Genomic DNA, 20,884 nt, shown 5'->3' with positions numbered 1-20,884 from the left:
ATTAATATGTGAATTTCATATTAATATCACATATTTTTTTTAAACATTCTCAAATTGCTTGCATTATAGCCAGTAACAATAAATGTTGGGATAGCATAATGTTATTATTATCATATAATTATTTGCAACAGGGCAGAGAAAATGAATCAACAACTGCAGTTTCAGCACATGAGTTTATCATTGTGTACAGGTTACAAAAAATACTTTGTTTTTAAATGATCAGCCAATGTGTTTTATGTCATTTTATTTTTGGTATGATGTGCTTGAAAAGTGCCTTGTCCAAGTCCTCCTTGATTGTTCTGCACATCAAAACAAAAAACAGAAAAGGTAAACACAAGACCACTAATCATTTGTTGGAGTAAACATTTTCAATTAACATGCAAATGTATACAAAAACAGCAAGAACTAGAGCTGCATTGATGCACCCAGTTCCAACACTTCACTATTCCGGCCACACATTCAATGGACATAAATAAGTCGACATCTTGCGGGTCTAAAGAAGTTGTTGGTCTTTACTTCCAAACGTTGAAAAAAGCTCTGCGCGCAAAGCTGTCTGCAAAGGCCGGATATATAGCTTTCCCTCGGGGTAAAGAGAGGGGCAAAAGCACAGAGGTCGCTTAACATTACGATAGTCGAGGTCTGGTATTTAAATGTAAATCTATATCAATACAGTCACCTTAGCTTGACATGTCTGCTTTTAGCTGTTTTAAACAAATACATAAAGCTATACTTACATTTTAAAGTCTCTCTTTCCGCTCTGCACAGCGCTGCCAAGTTGAAAATAATTTTCAGAGTTCAGAGCGCAAAGGATCTCGGGAAATGAAAGGAGGTTAAGTGTACACGGATGCTAATGGGAGTAAAGGACACATTTCTCTGCAGGATTCGAAGGACAGTTGGGAAATTTTAAATCGGGACAGCCTTTGCGCACCACAATGATGTCAGTACCCCACAAATGTGCACTGCAAGAGATGCAGCCGCTGAATTGAGGCACAGATAATGTCACCGTGTAGTCGGCGTGTCGTCGGGTGCACACAACACACAAGCACGGACACAATAAAGACTCACTGAGTAGGAGGCTGTCGTCATGGCGTTACGTGGAGGTCAGTCAAAAGTACACGGCCCGTTTGGATGACGCCATAAAAGCGTGCATCGGTGTGCCAGCAACTTGAGGGTTGCAGGTTCGATTCCCGCTTCTGCCAACCTAGTCACTGCCGTTGTGTCCTTGGGCAAGACACTTTACCCACCTGCTTCCACACTGGTTTGAATGTAATTTAGCTATTGTGTTTCACTATGTAAAGCGCTTTGAGTCACTTGAAAAAAAGCGCTATATAAATATAATTCACTTCACTTCACTTCACTTTGCTAGAGTCATGTGACCAGGAGACCAGAACAAGTGGTTTTAATTTCGACTTCTTATTTATTCATGGAGTTGCAATTATATTAGGTGTCATTAGAGATCTGAAATGTGCATATTTATATGCTGGATTAGGTTTAGCATCACATATTGGTAATTGTTATGTAGATATGTACATTAGGGTACAAAGTTGGGGCTTTTCACCCTTTTTTCATGTCAATGGTATGCCTGAGGGAGGGGTTTGTACCATGTAAGGGAAGCTGATTATTTAGTCAGAGTTAGAGTAGGTAAGCAGGTTGGTTGTGGAGATTTAGAGTATAGTGCAAACAGTGGGTGATTTTTGAGCTGCAAATGTTTTTTTGCATTGATACATTTTGTAAATGCTTAATTTTTTTGTATTTACTTTTCATTTTCAGAAATATTGCACTGTATAATCTGCACTCTGTGCACTGCTTTCTTTGAGTTGGTGCAATAAACATCCCCAACTTGAATTCTGAGCCATCGTTGGTTGCATGGTTGTTCATTTTTTTTTTGCGAACCAGCAACTTTTTGATGCACTACGAAAATACTTGGCCATGTTCACACTAACCCAAATACTTAATAAATGCATACTCATCTCTGCATTTAGGCCTCTTGTCCAAACGCAGACGCATACTTTTCTCTTAAAAACTGCAGACTTTTGCAAATGCTGGCAAATTGTAGAGTTGCAAAACTCTCCGCTTAGCGTATGCGTATACAAACCACACACGGAGACGTGTGATGATGTCACGGTTGTGCGTTGTCTTTCCAAGCTCAACAACACTGCTTTGCTGGCTTTAAACACACTATAAGAGGACTTACTATATGCCATCCATCCATTTTCTTTTTCTACCGCTTATCCTCTTTGGGGTTGCGGGGGGCGCAGGAGCCTATCTCACCTACAATCAGGCAGAAGGCGGGCTACACCCTGGACAAGTCGCCACCTCATCACAGGACTTACTGTATGTTTGAACGTAAACATGCTGCTGTTTTCACTTTACATTACTAAAAAAGACTCATCAAAATGGGCTTTGCGACACTCCCGCTGGCGCAAATGACAGTCCGCTGTTTTGGATACGATCGCTGTTGAACCTACAACTGATGGGACAACTTTGACAACCAAGATTTTTGTTTTTTTGTCATAAGAAATGTGCAACATTATCTTATGTTTTTAGCCCTTGTTTAACGACAAATCATGAAGTTAACTTACGTGTCTTGCTTCCATTTTTGTAGATGGAGTATACGGTAAAAATCGACCAAGCACCTAAAAAAAAAACATGGTATAGCCTCTTTCTTGGAGTGAGTACTGATCTGAAAGACAATATACACTTCATTACACATGTACCATAATGCTTTATAAATGATTAAATGCTTAATAATTCCCTTAAACATTCAGAAAGGTTTTCTTGACTCGTTAGTGTGTGCTGATTTCAGAAATAATGTACCTTTCACTGCACATGTAATACATCACCATGTTGCTGAACACGTTATAATTCTATGAGTGTTAGGTTTCAGCAGCACAGGCGTGCATTCGCTCTTTAAAAAAAGTTCCCAGGGCTCTGTGTACGTCTAAAGTCGATCAAAATAAACATAATAGAGGTGTAATGCCAACAAGTCAGCTATTGCTGCTTTTTTCAGGCTTCTGATTGGACAAAATGTGCATGGCAGCAAGTGTATGTGTTTGTGTGTAGACATAGACACTTTTGAAACTACACTTGTGTGGATGGAGATTGTTTTAGCTCCAAATATGTGTTTTTGAAACTCTCCGTGTTCGTGTGGACATGGCCTTAGGAGCATCTGCACTAATACTTGTAAAGGTATTGAGTGAAGGATTACTGTATTTCAAATAAACATGTGCTATGTTTATTATGTTCAGGTCTTGTTGAAAGTGTTTTTTATGTCGCTTCAAAGGGATATTTTTGTTTTTGTTTGTTTTTTGTACTTGATTTTGTAAGATCTTTAAACATAAACAAAAAACAATGGGAGATTGTTAACATGTACGGAATGTTTTACGTAAAACATGTTCACCTGTTCACCACCAGGGTGTGTTAGTTAAAGTTAAAGTACCATTGTCCGTCTCACTACACCAACTAGGTGTAGCGAGATTATCCTTTGCATTTCACCCATCACCCTCACCCCCTGAGAGGTGAGAGGAGCAGTGAGCAGCAGCGGTGGTCCGCGCCCGGGATTCATTTTCTGTGATTTAACCCCAATTCCAACTCTTGATGCTGAGTGCCAAGCAGATAGGGAATGGATCCCATTTTTATAGTCTACCGTATTGCTCGGCCAGGGTTTGAACTCACGACCTACTGATCTCAGGGCGGACACTCCAACTAATTAGGTATGTATGTACGTGCATTAGGGACTAGCATGTACCAGCAAGGTCAATAGAGTGTGCAAGAGATTAACAGAAGGTTAATGTGCAACAAATATTACATACAGAACATGGAAGACAAATATATTACAAATATATTTGTAAACTAGGTTAAGATAAGATCTGTATTTAACCCACAACAGGGAACTTTACAGTGCTACAGCAGCAAAAGGCATGGATTGCAAACATTAAAGGCCTACTGAAAATAGATTTTCTTATTTAAACAGGGATAGCAGGTCCATTCTATTTGTCATACTTGATCATTTTGCGATATTGCCATATTTTGCCTGAAAGGATTTTGTAGAGAACATTGACGATAAAGTTTGCAACTTTTGGTGCTGATAAAAAAGCCTTGCCTTTACCGGAAGTCGCAGACGATGACGTCACAAGGGTGAGGGCTCCTCACCTCCTCACGTTGTTTATAATGAGAGCCTCCAGCAGCAAGAGTTATTCGGACCGAGAAAACGACAATTTCCCCATTAATTTGAGCGAGGATGAAAGATTTGTGGATGATGATATTGATAGCGAAGGACTAGAAAAAAAATATAAAGTAAAAAAAAAAAAGGCGATTGCATTGGGACGGATTCAAATGTTTTTAGACACATTTACTGGGATAATTCTGGGAAATCCCTTATCTTTCTATTGTGTTGCTAGTGTTTTAGTGAGATTAAATAGTACCTGATAGTCGGAGGGGTGTGTCCACGAGTGTCTTGAGGCCAGTCTCTGAGGGAAGTCGATGGCAGCTACATGGACGGCGCAAACTCAGCTGATTTCATGTAAGAGGCGACTTTTTACCACAATTTTCTCACCGAAACCTGCCAGTTGACAAGTGGTCGGGAACCATGTTCGCTTGACCGCTCTGATCCATAATAAAGCTTCACCTCTGGGAATTTTAAACAAGGAATCACCGTGTGTTTGTGTGGCTAAGGACTAAAGCTTCCCAACTCCATCTTTCTCTTTGACTTCTCCATTATTAATTGAACAAATTGAAAAAGATTCAGCAACACAGATGTCCCGAATACTGTTTAATTGCGCGATGAAAAGAGACGACTTTTAGCCGCAAATGGTGCTGCGCTATTATGTCCTCTACAGTCGGTGACGTCACGCGCACGCGTCATCATTCCGCGACGTAAACTCTGCGGGAAATTTAAAATTGCAATTTAGTAAACTAAACCGGCCGTATTTGCATGTGTTGCAATGTTAATATTTCATCATTGCTATATAAACTAACAGACTGTGTGGCCGGTAGTAGTGGGTTTCAGTAGGCCTTTAAACTAGCAAAAAAACCTAAAATAAAATATTCAAGAAAAACATGGAATTTTTTAGCAAAAAAGATCAGCTGAGAGCAGCAGGTTTAGCAAAATTAGTTTTTTGTCAGCATTTCCAGCATAACACAGACATGCACACAGTGCACATAACGTGTTACATATGATTGCACATAGTGATATGATGAACATAATATAACATTATTTTATAGCACAAGGTCAGGGTGAATTGTCCAGTTGTGTTTTTGTGATCCACTGGGAGCAGGCCTGGTTGAACAGTTTGACTGCAGCAAGAAGGAAGGACCTGCAGTATGTCTCCTTCAAATTTGCTTAATTGGCCATGACGCATGTGCACGTAATGGTCATGACACTGTAGAAGAGAGGAATAATGTTTTAGATAACACATAATGTGAGTAAAAAAGCAAGTACAACTAATATGTTGATTAACTTTCTTCTGTTGCTTCTTTTCGTTGTTTTATGAAATATTGTAAATGTTTTTATGTTAATTTATGGGCTTGTAAAGGTGAGACAAGAACACATCAGCATCCGTTGCTCTTTGAGAAGGGTGATACGTGCTTGTTGGAGTCTCCAAAAGCCAGAATAAATCACATAAGCTGTTACTTGTTTGAAAAAAATTATCTTGTGTGATTTGAATACTTTTTAAATATAGCGACATTTGTTGGCAACACTAACACTCTTAAAGGGGAACATTATCACCAGACCTATGTAAGCGTCAATATTCACCCTGATGTTGCAGAAAAAACACCATATATTTTTTTAATCAATTTCCAAACTCTAAATGGGTGAATTTTGGCGAATTAAACGCCTTTCTATTTATCGCTCTTGGAGCGATGACGTCAGAACGTGACGTCACCTAGGTAATAAAGCCGCCATTTTCTCAAACACATTACAAACACCGCGTCTCAGCTGTTATTTTCCGTTTTTTCGACTATTTTCTGGAACCTTGGAGACATCATGCCTCGTCGGTGTGTTGTCGGAGGGTGTAACAACAACAGGGAGGGATTCAAGTTGAACCACTGGCCCAAAGATGCGAAAGTGGCAAGAAATTGGACGAAATGTGTTCAAAATACGAGGGTGTGGGGAAAGCTGACGAAATGGTCAGTGGTTTGTTCCGCACACTTTACCGACGAAAGCTATGCTACTACAGAGATGGCAAGATTGTGTGAATATCCTGCGACACTCAAAGCAGATTTATTTCCAACGATAAAGTCAAAGAAATCTGCCGCCAGACCCCCATTGAATGTGCCTGAGTGTCTGCACATTTTACCGACGATGCTAAGGCAGACATGGCACAGAGATGTATGGATAACCCACAGATGCATTTTTCAACGATAAAGTCAACTAAATCACAAAGGTGAGTTTTGTTGATGTTGTTGACTTATGTACTAATCAGACATATTTGGTCGTGGCATGACTGCCAGCTAATCGATGCTAACATGCTATTTAGGCTAGCTGTATGTACATTTGAAACTATATTTACATCCAGCGTTTCCCTCCACCCATATTTAATGTCAAACAAACACTTTCCAATCGATGGATTTAAGTTGATCCAGTGTCACAAGATGCGAAACTTCCGATCGTTGGTCTGCACATTTTACCGGCGATGCTAAGGCAAACATGGCCGAATAGCGTCAATAGCTATTCGCTCAATAGCCTCAGTTTCTTCTTCAATTTCATTTTCGCTATATGCCTCCACACTCCAACCATCCGTTTCAATACATGCGTAATCTGTTGAATCGCTGAAGCCACTGAAATCCGAGTCTGAATCCGAGCTAATGTCGCTATATCTTGCCGGGCTATCCGTATTGGCATCACTGGATGACGTCACAGGAAAATGGACGATGGCTTCACAGATAGCCAAAATCAGGCACTTTAAAGCTTTTTTTAGGGATATTCCGAGATGGGTAACATTTTGAAAAAAACTTCAAAAAATAAAATAAGCCACTGGGAACTGATTTTTATTGGTTTTAACCCTTCTGAAATTGTGATAGTGTTCCCCTTTAAACTCCTACCATGTCTCCTTATTCTATGGTAGACCAGTTGCGTATGTGGTATATTTAGAAGCAGAGTTACGATGCCTACTGCTACTCCTACTGTATGGAGCTGTAACAACAGGCTACAGTCATTGACAGTCCCGTTATAATGTGTTATGAATCAATGACAAGTGAGACTTTTTATCTTCTTCAAGGCACACTTTTTTAGCTCTGGTATTGGATTGCTTAAGATTATGTGCGTATACCTAAAGTTGTAGCTTGTGAATGTAGTTTTAGTTCCTAAAATTACGCACAGTATTGCACAGTTGCAAAGTACATCATGGAACATCTCGCCACGTGAACCTGAGTCAGTTTTGTGTTGCTTTGACACTTGTAAGTAAGTGCATGGAAAAAGGCTGCACATTCTCTTTGCAGCTCACATTCAAGTTGGGGAATTTAATTGCACTAACAGAACCAAAACTTTGGCATGTTCCTCATTGTTCATCCATCCATCCATCCATCCCTCCATTTTCTACCACTTATTCCCTTCGGGGTCGCGGGGAATGCTGGAGTCTGTCTCAGCTACAATCGGGCGAAAGGGGGTGTACACCCTGGACAAGTCGCCACCTCATCACAAGGCCAACACAGATAGACAACATTCACACTCACATTCACACACTAGGGCCAATTTAGTCTTGCCAATCAACCTATCCTCAGGTGCATGTCTTTGGAAGTGAGAGGAAGCCGGAGTTCCTGGAGGGAACCCACTTAGTCACGGGGAGAACATGGAAACTCCACACAGAAAGATCCCGAGCCCGGGATTGAACCCAGGACTACTCGGGACCTTTGTATTGTGAGGCAAACGCACTAACCCCTCTTCCATCGTATTGCCCTATGTTCCTCAATGTCTCCATATGTATATACCAATTTATAAAAATCTATTTATTTTACATCACTTAAGTTGTACAAATCACTTTTGTTCTGTGCCTCATGTTCCGTACTATACTATAGCAAACTAATCAACACAGGAAGTGAATTTTCTGATTGCACTTTTACGACATCAGTTGGTTCCTATCTCCACAGAACCGTTTTAGGTGGAAAAGATAATCATATGTACTGTTTCAGCTTTTTAACCTCACGCATAAAGCGTTTCTGGTGGTCCGAAACGAACATTTTTGAGAACAGCCTTCAGAGTGGTAAGGTCTGGAAACTCTGGCATTGTTGTTTCTGTGCAGAGAAGGAAACCACCAGAGTACCCGAGAACTCCTTTGCTTAACAGCTGTCAACAACAAAGCTCTGATTGTGATGTATAGTAGATTACTACGACTAGCACTATGGCAACAAAACTTTGTCATCATCTATCAACTCGACATGCAGTACAGACACATACACAATAATAATATTACACACGTCATAATATTTTAAATACAACAATGTCAAGCTTGGACCACCAGAAAAACGAACTAGTGCTTGTTTGTCTCCTTTACTACTGTACACTACTACTAAAACCAGTGTTTTACTCTTATACACTGTACTGTTATGTACTAGTGACATTTAATATTGTAACTTTTACTAAAAGTGTGGAATGGCAACGAGACGATGTTGATTTGCACAGACATAAGTGAAATTTAAAGAGTCTTTCAACAAACCCTGTTGATTGATTGATTGATTAAAACTTTTATTAGCATATTGCACAGTACAGTACATATTCCGTACCATTGACCACTAAATGGTAACACCCCAATTAGGGCTGTGTGATGTATCGATATACACGATATATCGCGGGTTTGTCTATGTGCGATATTGAAAATGACAATATCGTGATATTCGAGTATACGTTCTCACGCAGTTGCTTTTAGCTGCGGGCATAACATTACAGGCTCTTCTCGCTCTATCCCGTCTCTTCTTCTCACAGACAACAAGCGCACCTTTTTACATACGCCACACACTGTCACGTCATACGTCACATACGTATACGCCCTCGCGGAGCAGAGAGGTAGCAGCATGGGTAACGTTAGCTGAAGGTGTAAATGAAGAAGAAGCAATTCCCAACAAAAACAGCTAGTGGTCCATCGTCTGGCGGTGGTTTGGCTTCAAGTGGGAATATGTCGAACATACAACCGTACTTTGTCAAGTGTGGGGCAAAAGCGTTGCTACCAAAAGTAGCATTACTGCTAATATGTAACATAATTTGAAAAGTCACCTGCTAGAGAATGAATAGTGCATACAGCGAATATATACATCTCCAATCCGGTGCCACACTCATAATGCCGAGGCAACCATTTCCAGATCAACACCGGTTGAAAAAAATACTCAACAACTGAATTTAATAACGTCTATAGTAACCTACCACACAGCGAAGAACGAACACTATTTAATTTCCTATTATGCGGCTAATTTTTATTTGACACTTAAAATGTTTCGGACAATCTTGCACTTATTGTTTTGGAAATGACATGAACGTTTGTGCCATTGTTTAATAATTGTTTAATAAATACAGTTTTGGTCAATTGACTTAGTTGTGATTTCCTTCTCTGCATGAAAGTTTAAAATGAGCATATATTAATACAGGATGAACAAGAATGTTTTAATGTAGACACATAGAATCATCATACTGGTGTGATTATATGTATCAAGTGTTATTTCAAGGCCAAGGCAAAATATTGAGATATATCGTGTATTGCGATATGACCTAGAAATATCGAGATATTATAAAAAAGCCATATCGCCCAGCCCTAACCCGAATACGTTTTTCAGCTTGTTTAAGTCGGGGTCCAAGTTAATCATTACATGGTATAAATATATACTATCAGCATAATTCAGTCATCACACAAGTTAATCATCAGAGTATATACATTGAATTATCTACATTATTTACAATCCGGGATGTGGGATGTGGAGGGGCTTGGGACGGGGGGTTTAGTTTGGGTTGCTATCAGCATACTTCAGTCATCAACAATTACATCATCTGAGAAATGGACATTGTAAGAGTGTAGGTCTCACTTGGTAGGATATTTACAGCGAGCAGTGACCATAGTGAGCTCAGAAAGCATAAGAACAAGTGTATACATTTGATTATTTACAATTCATTATTTATAATCCGGGGAGGTGGGATGTGGTGGGGGGAGGGGGTTGTGCTAGGGTTGTAGCTGCCTGTTCATATTTTTAGGACAAATTTGACTAAAAATGTACTTGTGCATTGTCAGCTAATGTAAACAATTGCTTGAAAAAAAATCTCACATCCTAAGTGCAATCAAAGGAAACATCACATTTTGCACATAAATTACACAATTCAAGTCTTCAATGTAATCCTGGCAATGTGTGTGTGTTTTGTAGGAGTTAACTATCTGTACATATACTATTATCTAGTAAGATATCATTATCTTATTCAACAAATTTTCTAGTGTTTTCTTTTCCCCAAGTGTGGTAAAATCTGTTGTTTTCTTATCTGATATTTTGTTTTCCTCCCCCTCCTCTCTTTCTTTTTCACTTACACAAACATGCGCACACACACGCACGGGCACAGACACGCACAGCAGTGCTCCCTTCCCCATGCCTGTTACCCAGGAAACATTCAAAGACACCCGCCCACTCTTTCACTATAAAAAAACGCCTTCCCACACATTCTTTTCTCTTACTGCGAGCTGCATCCTGTTCTTTTAAATCCCAAAGCTGATGACCAGGAAAGCAGACATCAACTTTAGTGGTCAGTGACGCTGTTGCTGAACTTAAATGACCTTTATTATTGGGGTGACATTTATTTATATCAATTTCGGTATAATAATATATTGTTAGTTTTCACAGTTAAGTCCAATAATGTTTCTATATTAAAACATTATTCAGTAACAATATAAAGTGTAGTATATGAAAATAATACTGTCAAATGTAGAATGATATATTATAATATCCTTCGTCACTCACTAAAAGCTATATCTTTATGCATTTATTTGTTATTATTTTTATGGACACTACTTGTGTATCATATCATACTATTAAGCAATCAAACAATGTACTAATATGATCTACTTCAAGAAACTCTTCAAACTTAAAGTGTTTACAATGTACAAAAAAGAAGAACCATGATAAGCATTCTGAATGTATTTCATCCATTCATTCATTCTCAAAATAATCTTACTTATCTCCTCATAAAAAATATAACTTACTTCACCAATGATTTATTTATTTTTATTGTGATTACTTATCGAGTAGATTGTGAATAAATTGAGAACAGGAAGTGAACAAAATTTTTAGCAACTGTTATGTAAAAGAAAAGGGGAAGGATTAAATAAGCTCTGCTTCTTCCTACTCCTTTTCGAACATGTTAAAAAGAGAAACTGGAAGTTGTGATGTATGCTTGCATGTTCGAAATAAACTCAAACTCTGCTACCACCCTGCAGTGTCTTTTACTGTAGAGACATCAGCTTTACAGACGCCATGTCTCCTGCAGGCAGTGTATGTTTGAGGTTATTTATTTTGAGTAGACAGTGCATCCAGCTATTATTTGGGGGCACGGCGTCTAATAGAACAAATTTCCAGGGCTGGGCTGGAAAAAAAGATCAATATATATATATATATAAATGTGTGTGTGTGTGTGTGTTTGTGTGTATACGTATATATATGTATGTATGTATATATGTACATGTATATATGTATGTATATATATACATGTATGTGTGTATATATATGTATGTATATATGCATATGTATGTATATATATGTATGTATGTATATATATACATATATATGTATGTGTATGTATATATGTATATATATATATATATACGTATATATGTATGTATGTGTATATATATACGTATATATGTATGTATGTGTATATATATGTATATACATACATATATATGTATGTATATATATGTTTATATATATACATACATATATATGTATGTATATATATGTTTATATATATATCTGTATGCATGTATATATATGTATGTATATGTATGTATGTATATACATATATACGTATGTATGTATGTATATGTATATGTGTGTGTGTATATATATATATATATGCATATATATATGTATTTATATATTTGTGTGTATGTTATTTATGTATGTATATATGTGTGTATAAATATATGTATATATGTGTGTGTGTGTGTATATATATATTTATATATATATATGTATATAAGTGTGTATATATGTGTACATATGTGTGTATATATATGTGTGTATATATGTATGCATATATGTCTATATATATGTGTGTATATATATGTATATATACAGTATGTATATATATATATATATATGTATATATATAGATATACATGTGTGTGTATATGTGTATGTATTATATTTATGTATATATATATGTATATATACATGTGTACATATGTGTGTACATATATATGTATATATATATATATATATATACATATATATATATATATATATATACATATATATGTACATATACATACACATATATATGTGCGTGTGCGCACGCGCGTGTATGTATATAATATATATATATATATATTTATATATATGGATACAAATGTAATTTTGTAGTAAGAATGCCATACAAGAACATTTGTTAATATTTAACTGAACTGCAAGTCATTGATTTGATTTGCTCACAACTTGGTGACAGTTTGTGTATTAAAAATTAAGTGCATAATTTGAAAGTTCATGCAATAATATTACAAACAAGGTAATGTTACTAATCAATAATTTAGTAACCACACTCAAAAACAACTTAACATAGTGCAACATTTAAATCTGCATCTACTTTTCTTTAGTTTAACCATTTGTCTAAACAAACACACTTGTTTATGTTTTTAACGCGTGATTTTGTCACAAAGCAGTCACACTTCCTGTCATTTAGTGTCTTTCTATAAATCGGATTACAAATAGGTGTACTGTTGCACCCCTACTACAATTAGGGAATGGTGTAATTTTGACCCCTCTACAGGAGGTTTCCATTTGTATATCTCATTTCAAGTGCATATTGATGGCCACAATTTTGATGGTCTGGTATTCTTTCAAAAATATGTTCATTAATGTTGTTCAGAGTTTGCACATAAGTGACCTCATAAGAGTTTAAAAAACACATACCAACTTTTACAATGTACAAACTTATCTTGACATGTTTTCTTGCGTTTGTTCATCTGTTGTGTGCTGAATGGTTTTCACTCATGTTTTCATTGGTAATAATTGATGTTGAAAATTTGTGTTTACATTTTCAAAATTACTGTTTGTGTTTTGTGTGTTGATAAACTTCACCGGAGTATTAGTAAACCCGACACACAATAATCTTCCGTGTGTTTGTCTTTGCAGCACAGAAGCTTGTACTTGGGACCACAATGGCGAGTCCTGAGGATGACATTGAACAACCCTATCAAGCTTCTGCCGCCCAAATCCTTGAGAGAAGACGCTTCTCTCATGACCTTCGCTATCTGGGTCAAGATGAGATAGACAGTCTGTTATCTAGCAGTGGTAAGAAATATCTGAAGGACTCGATTGATTGTTGAATGAACTAAAATGTCAGTGAATTATTTGCTTTTTTTACCCAAAACAGATGGTCGTCCTTTCAGTGTGGTGCACCATCTTCCAGAACTAAAGGAGGAGGGTATACCTTACCTAATACCCGGTGTGCCTATCACATGCAGAGTGAACAATACAGAGAAATACACCACTCGCTCAAAGGTACCTGTGGAATTGTTTGACTTTTTGGATACAAACACACCCGTTAGTGTGCTTAAGTCCAAATATTTCCCACGATAGTGATTGAGGTTTTAATTTAGTCAACTGCAGAGTGTACTAGGTTTTTATTAGACATAAGGCGTCTATAAGAGAAGAGGTCATGTTTTTATGTAGTCATTTTATGATAATACAAACATTTTCGCACAATGTTTAGTGATAATTGTACAGCGATGTAATATGATAAAAATTGTTTATTTGAGGTGAGGCGTTTATTTGCTCAAAAGGCTGTGGGACCTGGTTAAAATGTAATTACTTTTTGACATAATATGGTTGAATTATTTGAAATGTAATGTTTTTCTTCTTATTTCCATCAGTTTTTTCTTTGCTTATCGTTAGTCGGATCTAGTTAGTCCTCATAATTAACTTTCTCTGGGGCAGATGTTGACGACTTTGACTAGCAAAAAAGCAATTTGGCCCCTCTTCCACTAAACAAAAATAATCCGTTGCCACAAAACAATAATGCTGCTGTCTGATACTTGATCAAAGTAAAAAATATATGTATATAGAAAAGAAAAATAAATGTAACAAGAGCAGGCTTGTCTTACCATTTTTTACGTTATGTGTTTAGACACATGCCTGCCGTCTGTGTAGAGACGGCAGGCAAATGCATGAAATAAGCCCTTTTTTTTAGTGAAAATGCTGGTAACACACACAAAAAAAATGTGCAGCTGGCAGGCGCACAGAGAGCAAAACATGTGTGAAGGGCAATGTAAAATGATCCAACCCCATCGAGGGGACAGGGTAAACATTAGAAGCATCTTGATTGATTGGCAACCAGGGACAGGTGTGTCCTGATTGCAAATCAGGGACATGTAAGGGGGTCGGCAGTAAGACCAGAGGAGTGGTGGTAAATGGAGGCAATCTGGCAGTGGAACAAAAAAATAAGAACGCTGGACAGGAAATACAAATCACAAGAAGCTAATGATAACTGTGAGATCATGACATCACTAGTGGTTTAACAAAAAAGATTTTTGTTTATGTCTATATTTTATAACTATATTGATTGAAAATAGGTTGTCTGGCGTCCAGACTTGTCACCCACTGCTGCCTTGTCAACACGTACATGCATGGAGCGCATGCGCTCATACAAAAGCAGTCGAAGATAACCAACTTTTTTGCAGTCGTGTTGTTGTTCTGATGGACTATACATTCGATGATACCTCACGTTAGCTAGTCTTATTGCTATCATAAGCTAACAACACACACAGTTATGGTAAATGGTGAATGGGTTATTCTACCTTCAAGGTACTCAAAGCGCTTTGACACTATTTCCACATTCACCCATTCACACACTGATGGTGGGAGCTACCATGCAAGGCCCTAATCAGTACCCATTAGGAGCAAGGGGGAAGTGTCTTGCTCAAGGACACAACAGATGTGACAAGGTTGGTAGAAGGTGGGGATTGAACCAGGAACTCTCAAGTTGCTGGCACAACCACTCTCCCAACTGTGCCACGCCGTCCCATAGTTAATGTGCGTATTACGTATGTTTTTTATGCTCTATTGGTGCATTCAGTTTGTATGGGAAGTAGGCGCTTCCAAAGTTCTGATTGGAAATTTTCAACTGGAACACCCTTCAAGGTCGGATTTCTGCTCCGAAAGTCGGAGTCCTCATCACCTCGGAGTTGCCTTTCAAAGATGGCTGTTCAGAGTGTAAACATGAATAGAATCTTCTGTAATATCTGTTATTAGCACTTCTCACTAGTTTTTGTCTCACTAAAAATCATCCGTATATGAGGTATTGCCAGACGTACCTATATGGTATTGAGACTGTATTGCAAGGTGCTTTTTTAATGTGTTTTACTCGTTCCACATCGCTGGCAATAGCCTCTGTTTTTCTTCTTCATTCACCGGTTTTGAATATTGCAGAGGAGCTCATATTTGTCCACAAGTTGTTCAGATTCAGATATGGCTTTCTACATGTGGCCATATTGATTTTTGTCCTCGTAACTGGAACACTCATAGCTCAGCTTTGACATCATTCCCAGCTCACACTTTCAACTTCTGAGGTAAATAGAACGCACCTTAAAAAGCTCTAAGAGGGCATGATGTAATGCTTACAACACTTTGGAAAGTTAGCGCCCTCAAAAGCATCCGCTTAAAGGTTGCAAACAGCCCTTTTAATTTTAAAAAGTTAGGATTTTTTTTTCAACTGTACAGGCTAAGGATTCTGTCTATGCATAATTCAACTTTATTATTTTCCTGGGTGGCAACTTTAATTAAGCTGACGCCTCTCTCAGGCTATGTTCGCACTGCAGGTCAATTCTGATTTTTTGCCCATATGTAGCGTGTATCCGATTTTTTTCATGTGTACAGCACAATTCAACATTTGTCAAATCTGACTCAATCCTCTTTCATATGTGGATATATATATGAACAATAGAGTCGCATTCATTCGACCGAGTCATAGTTCTTTGCTAAAGGTCGCTGAAAGAAATATAAGACGAATGAGCAGAAAAGAGATGAAAGGAAGATGTTTTTGAATTCCCGTCAATGTCCCACTTCTCCTGGCTTTGACTGTTTGCCCACACGCTCCTCGAGGCAGATGTCGTAGCAAATCCCCCACAAACCGAGAGAGCTTCTTGCCCTCTTCTGTCTTAATCCCCGGCGCAAAATAATTTGGTTTAGAAAATGTTGACTCCGGTTGAACGAAATGCTCCAGGACTGAGACCTGCTAGAATGGGGAAACACAATACATGTTTTGTAAACACAATGCAGCGCATGCGGGTCAGTTCAGGCACTCATTCTGATCACATTAGAAGTATCTTTTTGTGCAATGTGAACGACTGCATAAAAAAATTCGGATTGAACGAAAAATCTGAATTAGTCATCATACCCTCCAGTGTGAGCATAGCCTCAGACACACACCTTCTGCTTTTCTCTCTCTTAAAAGTCAGGACACATTCACAGCTTCACAGACAATTAAAAATGATAAAACTCTTTTTAAACAATACATATTTCCCCTAAGTCAGTGTTAAAAAAAATCCTGCTGACCCCTGCTTTTAGGGAACTATTTGGGAGTGCGATATGCAATGCATTTCGTTATTTGGTATGTTGATTACAATTTTGCAATATACATCTATCGTTCACACTCCAGGTCCATGTAGGGACTCTGTACACAGTAATACTAACTCATGGGCCATTCCACTGGACGGTGAAGAGGAAGTACAAGAACTTCCAGGACGTGCATCGAGACCTCTACAACCACCGGATGATGATTCACTTGCTGCCTCTGGGAAGGTCAGCGCATCTCATTATGCAAATCCCCGAGTGATAGGTTGTTTCAGAGGCACACTAAGTCAGAAGCTGATGTTTAAGGATTCAAATATCGCCCACAGATTTGCAAAGGAGAGGCAGCAGCTGAGAGCCATGTCGGAGGAAATGCCCAGTCTACATGGGACTGAACGGACAAGAAGGACCTCCAGCAAAATGGTATCAGAAAAACACTGTCAGATTCTACACAAATACTAGGATACATACAGTACTTTACTTTCCTGTGACAACCGTCTGGTGCACGGCTATTTAACTGCCAGCCTAGGAATGACGCCATACTGGCCCCAAGGTTCAGTTCAAACCTAGGAGACAAAACATTTTGGACCTCTGTACACACATTGCCAGATTCTTGACATTTTAACCTACCTAGCAAACTTAGAACCTAACTTGGTGATTTAAATAATTGAGGCATTCCTAAATATATAATAATGGATTCGATTTAAATAGCGGCTTTCTATCAACTAGATACTCAAAGGAGTAGACTGACGGAAGCGTGAGTGCCAATTTGCGCCTATGGCCCCTCCGACCACCACCTATCATTCATTCATTCATTCACCAGTGTGAGCGGCACTGGGGGAAAGGGTGAAGTGTCTTACCCAAGGACACAACGGCAGTGATTTGGATGCGAAGAGGCGGGGAGCAAACCTGGAACCCTCAAGTTTCTGGCAGGGACGCCATAGCCACCACGCCACACCGTCCCCTTTAAGAACTTTTTTGTAATGTGATTTATGCAACCAAGTTGTCGCTATAGCATGTTTACTCCAGATGGAACCAGTCATCTTTTGTTTAACTTCTTCAGTTATACTGATTGTTCCTCATGGTTCCATTATAGATCAGTTTTTTTCATCATTGGGGTTTTCAACTGGAGACCCACGAGCAGTGGCGTGTCCAGACTTTTTTTTCAGGGGTGGCACAAGGTGGTCATCTAGCTATGCAGGGGTGGCACAAGGGGGTTGCCTAGTTTTGCAGGGGTGGCACCCGTAAACCTGTCCGTGTACCCCACGGCAACTGTAACTACTATAGTAGCTCACCACCACCCATATGGCGTGAATCTTCTTGTAAGACAATTGCTGACATTAAGTAATAATGCATCCTAAAGCATTTACATTTGTATTCTGCCAACAAGGTAATATTATATGATATGGCAGGTTGTGTAATGTTTTCACTTTAGGAAAATTGCTTATTGGCTTAAGTTAACGTTAAAGTACCAATGATTGTCAGAGTGAGCAGCAGCGGTGGCCGCTCCCAGGAATCATTTTGGTGATTTAACCCCCAATTCCAACCCTTGATGCTGAGTGTCAAGCAGGGAGGTAATGGTCCCATTTTTAAAGTCTTTGGTATGACTCGGCCGGGGTTTGAGCTCACAACCTACCGATCTCAGGGCGGACACTCTAACCACAACTTAAGGACGAAGATGACCCTATAATGTAACTTGGACAATGACGTAAAAACAGCAGAGATTTAGTTGAGTTTTTATTTTAAGCAATTCATTTTTTTTCTTGACACAACCTCTCCGTCATCCAGCTGTTGATTTCTGGTGACTGCTTAAAAGAGAATAAATACGCTACAGATCGTTACCTCATTAAAATGTAAACTTGATTCAATGTCTGCGAGGTGACGCTGACGGCATTCAAACCCAAATCATGTGTATTGAAAGGTAGATGTGTAGACCACTGCGCTTACCGACAATTGCTGTAACAAGTTCAGAATTTGGCATGTCTATATTGTTTTGTTTCAATATTGCGTTGTATTGCCCATGGAGCGGTAAACGGCTTGGATTAAGTTTTCCTTCCAATTTAATATCATGCGCAGTTTTTCTTTCATTTTTTTGGCATTTAAATATTTCTATTTTTATTCTCTTTCAAGATTCCAAACAGTCCACAACTCTCAAAAGCCCACATTTTCAATGACGCACCGGCGGTTTAGGTTTTGTCGAATCTCCTCGTAATATCTGAACTGCATCCCTAAGCGGTCTTGTGGTACCACCGCGTATCGAGGCTGGCTTCACACATCATCATTTCAAGCTCTTTCCCTACGTGAAGCATGCCTCGATACACGCTGGGTTGGTGGTAGCTGGGTCTGTAATGGAGCCCGGAAGAGTCAGGATACATTAGATTCTGGGTATTTGTTCTGTTGTGTTTATGTTGTGTTATAGTGCGGATGTTCTCCTGAAATGTGTTTGTCATTCTTGTTTGGTGTGGGTTCACAGTGTGGCGCATATTAGTAAGAGTGCTAAAGTTGTTTAAACGGCCACTCTCAGTGTAACCTGTATTGCTGTTGAATAAGGATGCCTTTCAGTCTCTTACGTGGGTCTGCATTAGCCTCGTCAAACAATTGTTTGGGCTGCTAAGCTATTTGTACAAGCTGTAGAGGGCAGTATTATTGTTCATTGGGTGAACACCAGCGTACATTCGAGAGAATAATTACTCTGAAATTCGGGAGTCTCCCGGGAAAATTGGGACGTTGGCAGGTGTGACGCTGTCAAGCAGCATTCATATAAAACTCGCGGACCGCGCTAATATTACATTTTCCTATTAAAGTGCGGGCCGCGTGTCTGAGACCCCTGGTTTATACATAGCACAAAGCAAAAAAAAAAACTCTGTATGCAGTATTATTTCATTATAAATTTCAAAAGAGTTATGTGGCTCCCATTGTTTTCTTTACTTTGTGGAACGGGTCAAAATGGCTCTGAGTGGTAAAGGTTGCCGAACCCTGACCTAAGAGTTCCCCTATCGGATTTTAGGGGTGGCACATGCCACCACAGGCCACCCCCTAGACACGCCACTGCCCACGAGGTCAGAAAAAAAAAAATTGTGAGAGTCTTACATTTTTGCAGAAGGTCCATAAAACAGCAAAGGGCTCCTGTAACTGTAACAAAATAAATATACCAAAATCTAATGTCTACTGTAGAGAATGCTGGTTCTCCGGAAAATACAAAGTAAGACTAATAGTGAAGGGATAAGTCAGTCTCTCATGGCCTTATCTTTCTGGAATAATGGCCCTCCAAAACAATTTAGTTGAATATCCCTTGTCTAGTGTCTATCTTTCATAGTATAGATCAGACGGCACGTTAAAATTTTTAATCCGGCCTGCTAGGCGCATCCAAATTATCGAACATTAAAACTGTAGCTGTGAATCCGATGTGCAGTGCTGTTTTCAACTTATCTTGAACTACAAAGTATTGTAATGGTCCGAATTTGCGCTTTTGAGTGATATATGGCTCATTACAGTAATCATAGGGACTACGTCACAACAACGCCAGGCAGACGAGGCACCAAGCAGAGGAGGCGGGGTGTCAGGGACAGACCCGAAAACAGATTTTTACAACAAAGTTCTGCAGAAAAGAGATATCATATCAGATATGTGCATGTTTTTTTACCATTTGCATTCATGTTTACTCTTTGTTGCATTTTTGTTGTGTTTTGTTCAAACAAGGAGGTGATCTGGGGCGGTATAGCTCGGTTGGTAGAGCGCCGGTGCCAGCAACTTGAGGCTTGCAGGTTCAATCCCCGCTTCTGCCATCTTAGTCACTGCCGTTGTGTCCTTGGGCAAGACACTTTACCCACCTGCTCCCAGTGCCACTCACACTGGTTTAAAAATGTAACTTAGATATCGGGTTTCACTATGTAAAGCGCTTTGAGTCACTAAAGAAAAGCGCTATATAAATATAGTTAATTTCACACTTCACATCTTAGAAGTAAAAGTGTAGCGACGTTCATATGTTTTTAATTTTCAGTGTTTTATTATTTGAAGTTAACATTGTAAATCCTACATTCATTGTTTTTACGTAAATACTGTGTTATTTATTGTAAAATTCCATTGTGTTTACTGAGGTGGTGTGTCAAAATGTTCTTTTAGCATTCTATTAGTC

The 20,884-nt window shown here is 38.7% G+C and overlaps 1 protein-coding gene and 1 long non-coding RNA gene across 4 annotated transcripts in view; one reads left to right on the top strand and one right to left on the bottom strand.

The window, feature by feature from the left end:
• The window catches only part of pld2 (phospholipase D2), a 50,038-nt gene that overhangs the window by 7,844 nt on the left and 21,310 nt on the right, over nucleotides 1-20,884 (top strand). For 2 of the 3 annotated variants that reach the window (XM_061897658.1, XM_061897660.1), the window contains exons 2-5: nucleotides 13,315-13,473; nucleotides 13,556-13,683; nucleotides 16,838-16,980; nucleotides 17,079-17,172. In XM_061897658.1, coding sequence (XP_061753642.1) covers nucleotides 13,341-13,473; nucleotides 13,556-13,683; nucleotides 16,838-16,980; nucleotides 17,079-17,172 — 498 coding nt within the window. In that variant the 5' untranslated portion in view covers nucleotides 13,315-13,340. The remainder of the gene's footprint in view (nucleotides 1-13,314; nucleotides 13,474-13,555; nucleotides 13,684-16,837; nucleotides 16,981-17,078; nucleotides 17,173-20,884) is intronic. The other variant, XM_061897661.1, reaches the window with a different exon arrangement.
• Nucleotides 174-3,044, bottom strand: LOC133550543 (uncharacterized). The gene is made up of 3 exons (XR_009806303.1): nucleotides 2,818-3,044; nucleotides 2,583-2,683; nucleotides 174-299 (listed from the first exon to the last, which is right to left on the bottom strand). It is a non-coding gene; the product is annotated as an uncharacterized LOC133550543 (long non-coding RNA).

Source organism: Nerophis ophidion, linkage group LG04, assembly GCF_033978795.1.
Source record: "Nerophis ophidion isolate RoL-2023_Sa linkage group LG04, RoL_Noph_v1.0, whole genome shotgun sequence".
In the NCBI taxonomy this organism is placed as follows: Eukaryota; Metazoa; Chordata; class Actinopteri; order Syngnathiformes; family Syngnathidae; genus Nerophis; species Nerophis ophidion.
The sequence above is the reverse complement of the archived record's forward strand: the minus strand, read 5'-3'. Positions and strand labels throughout refer to the sequence as shown.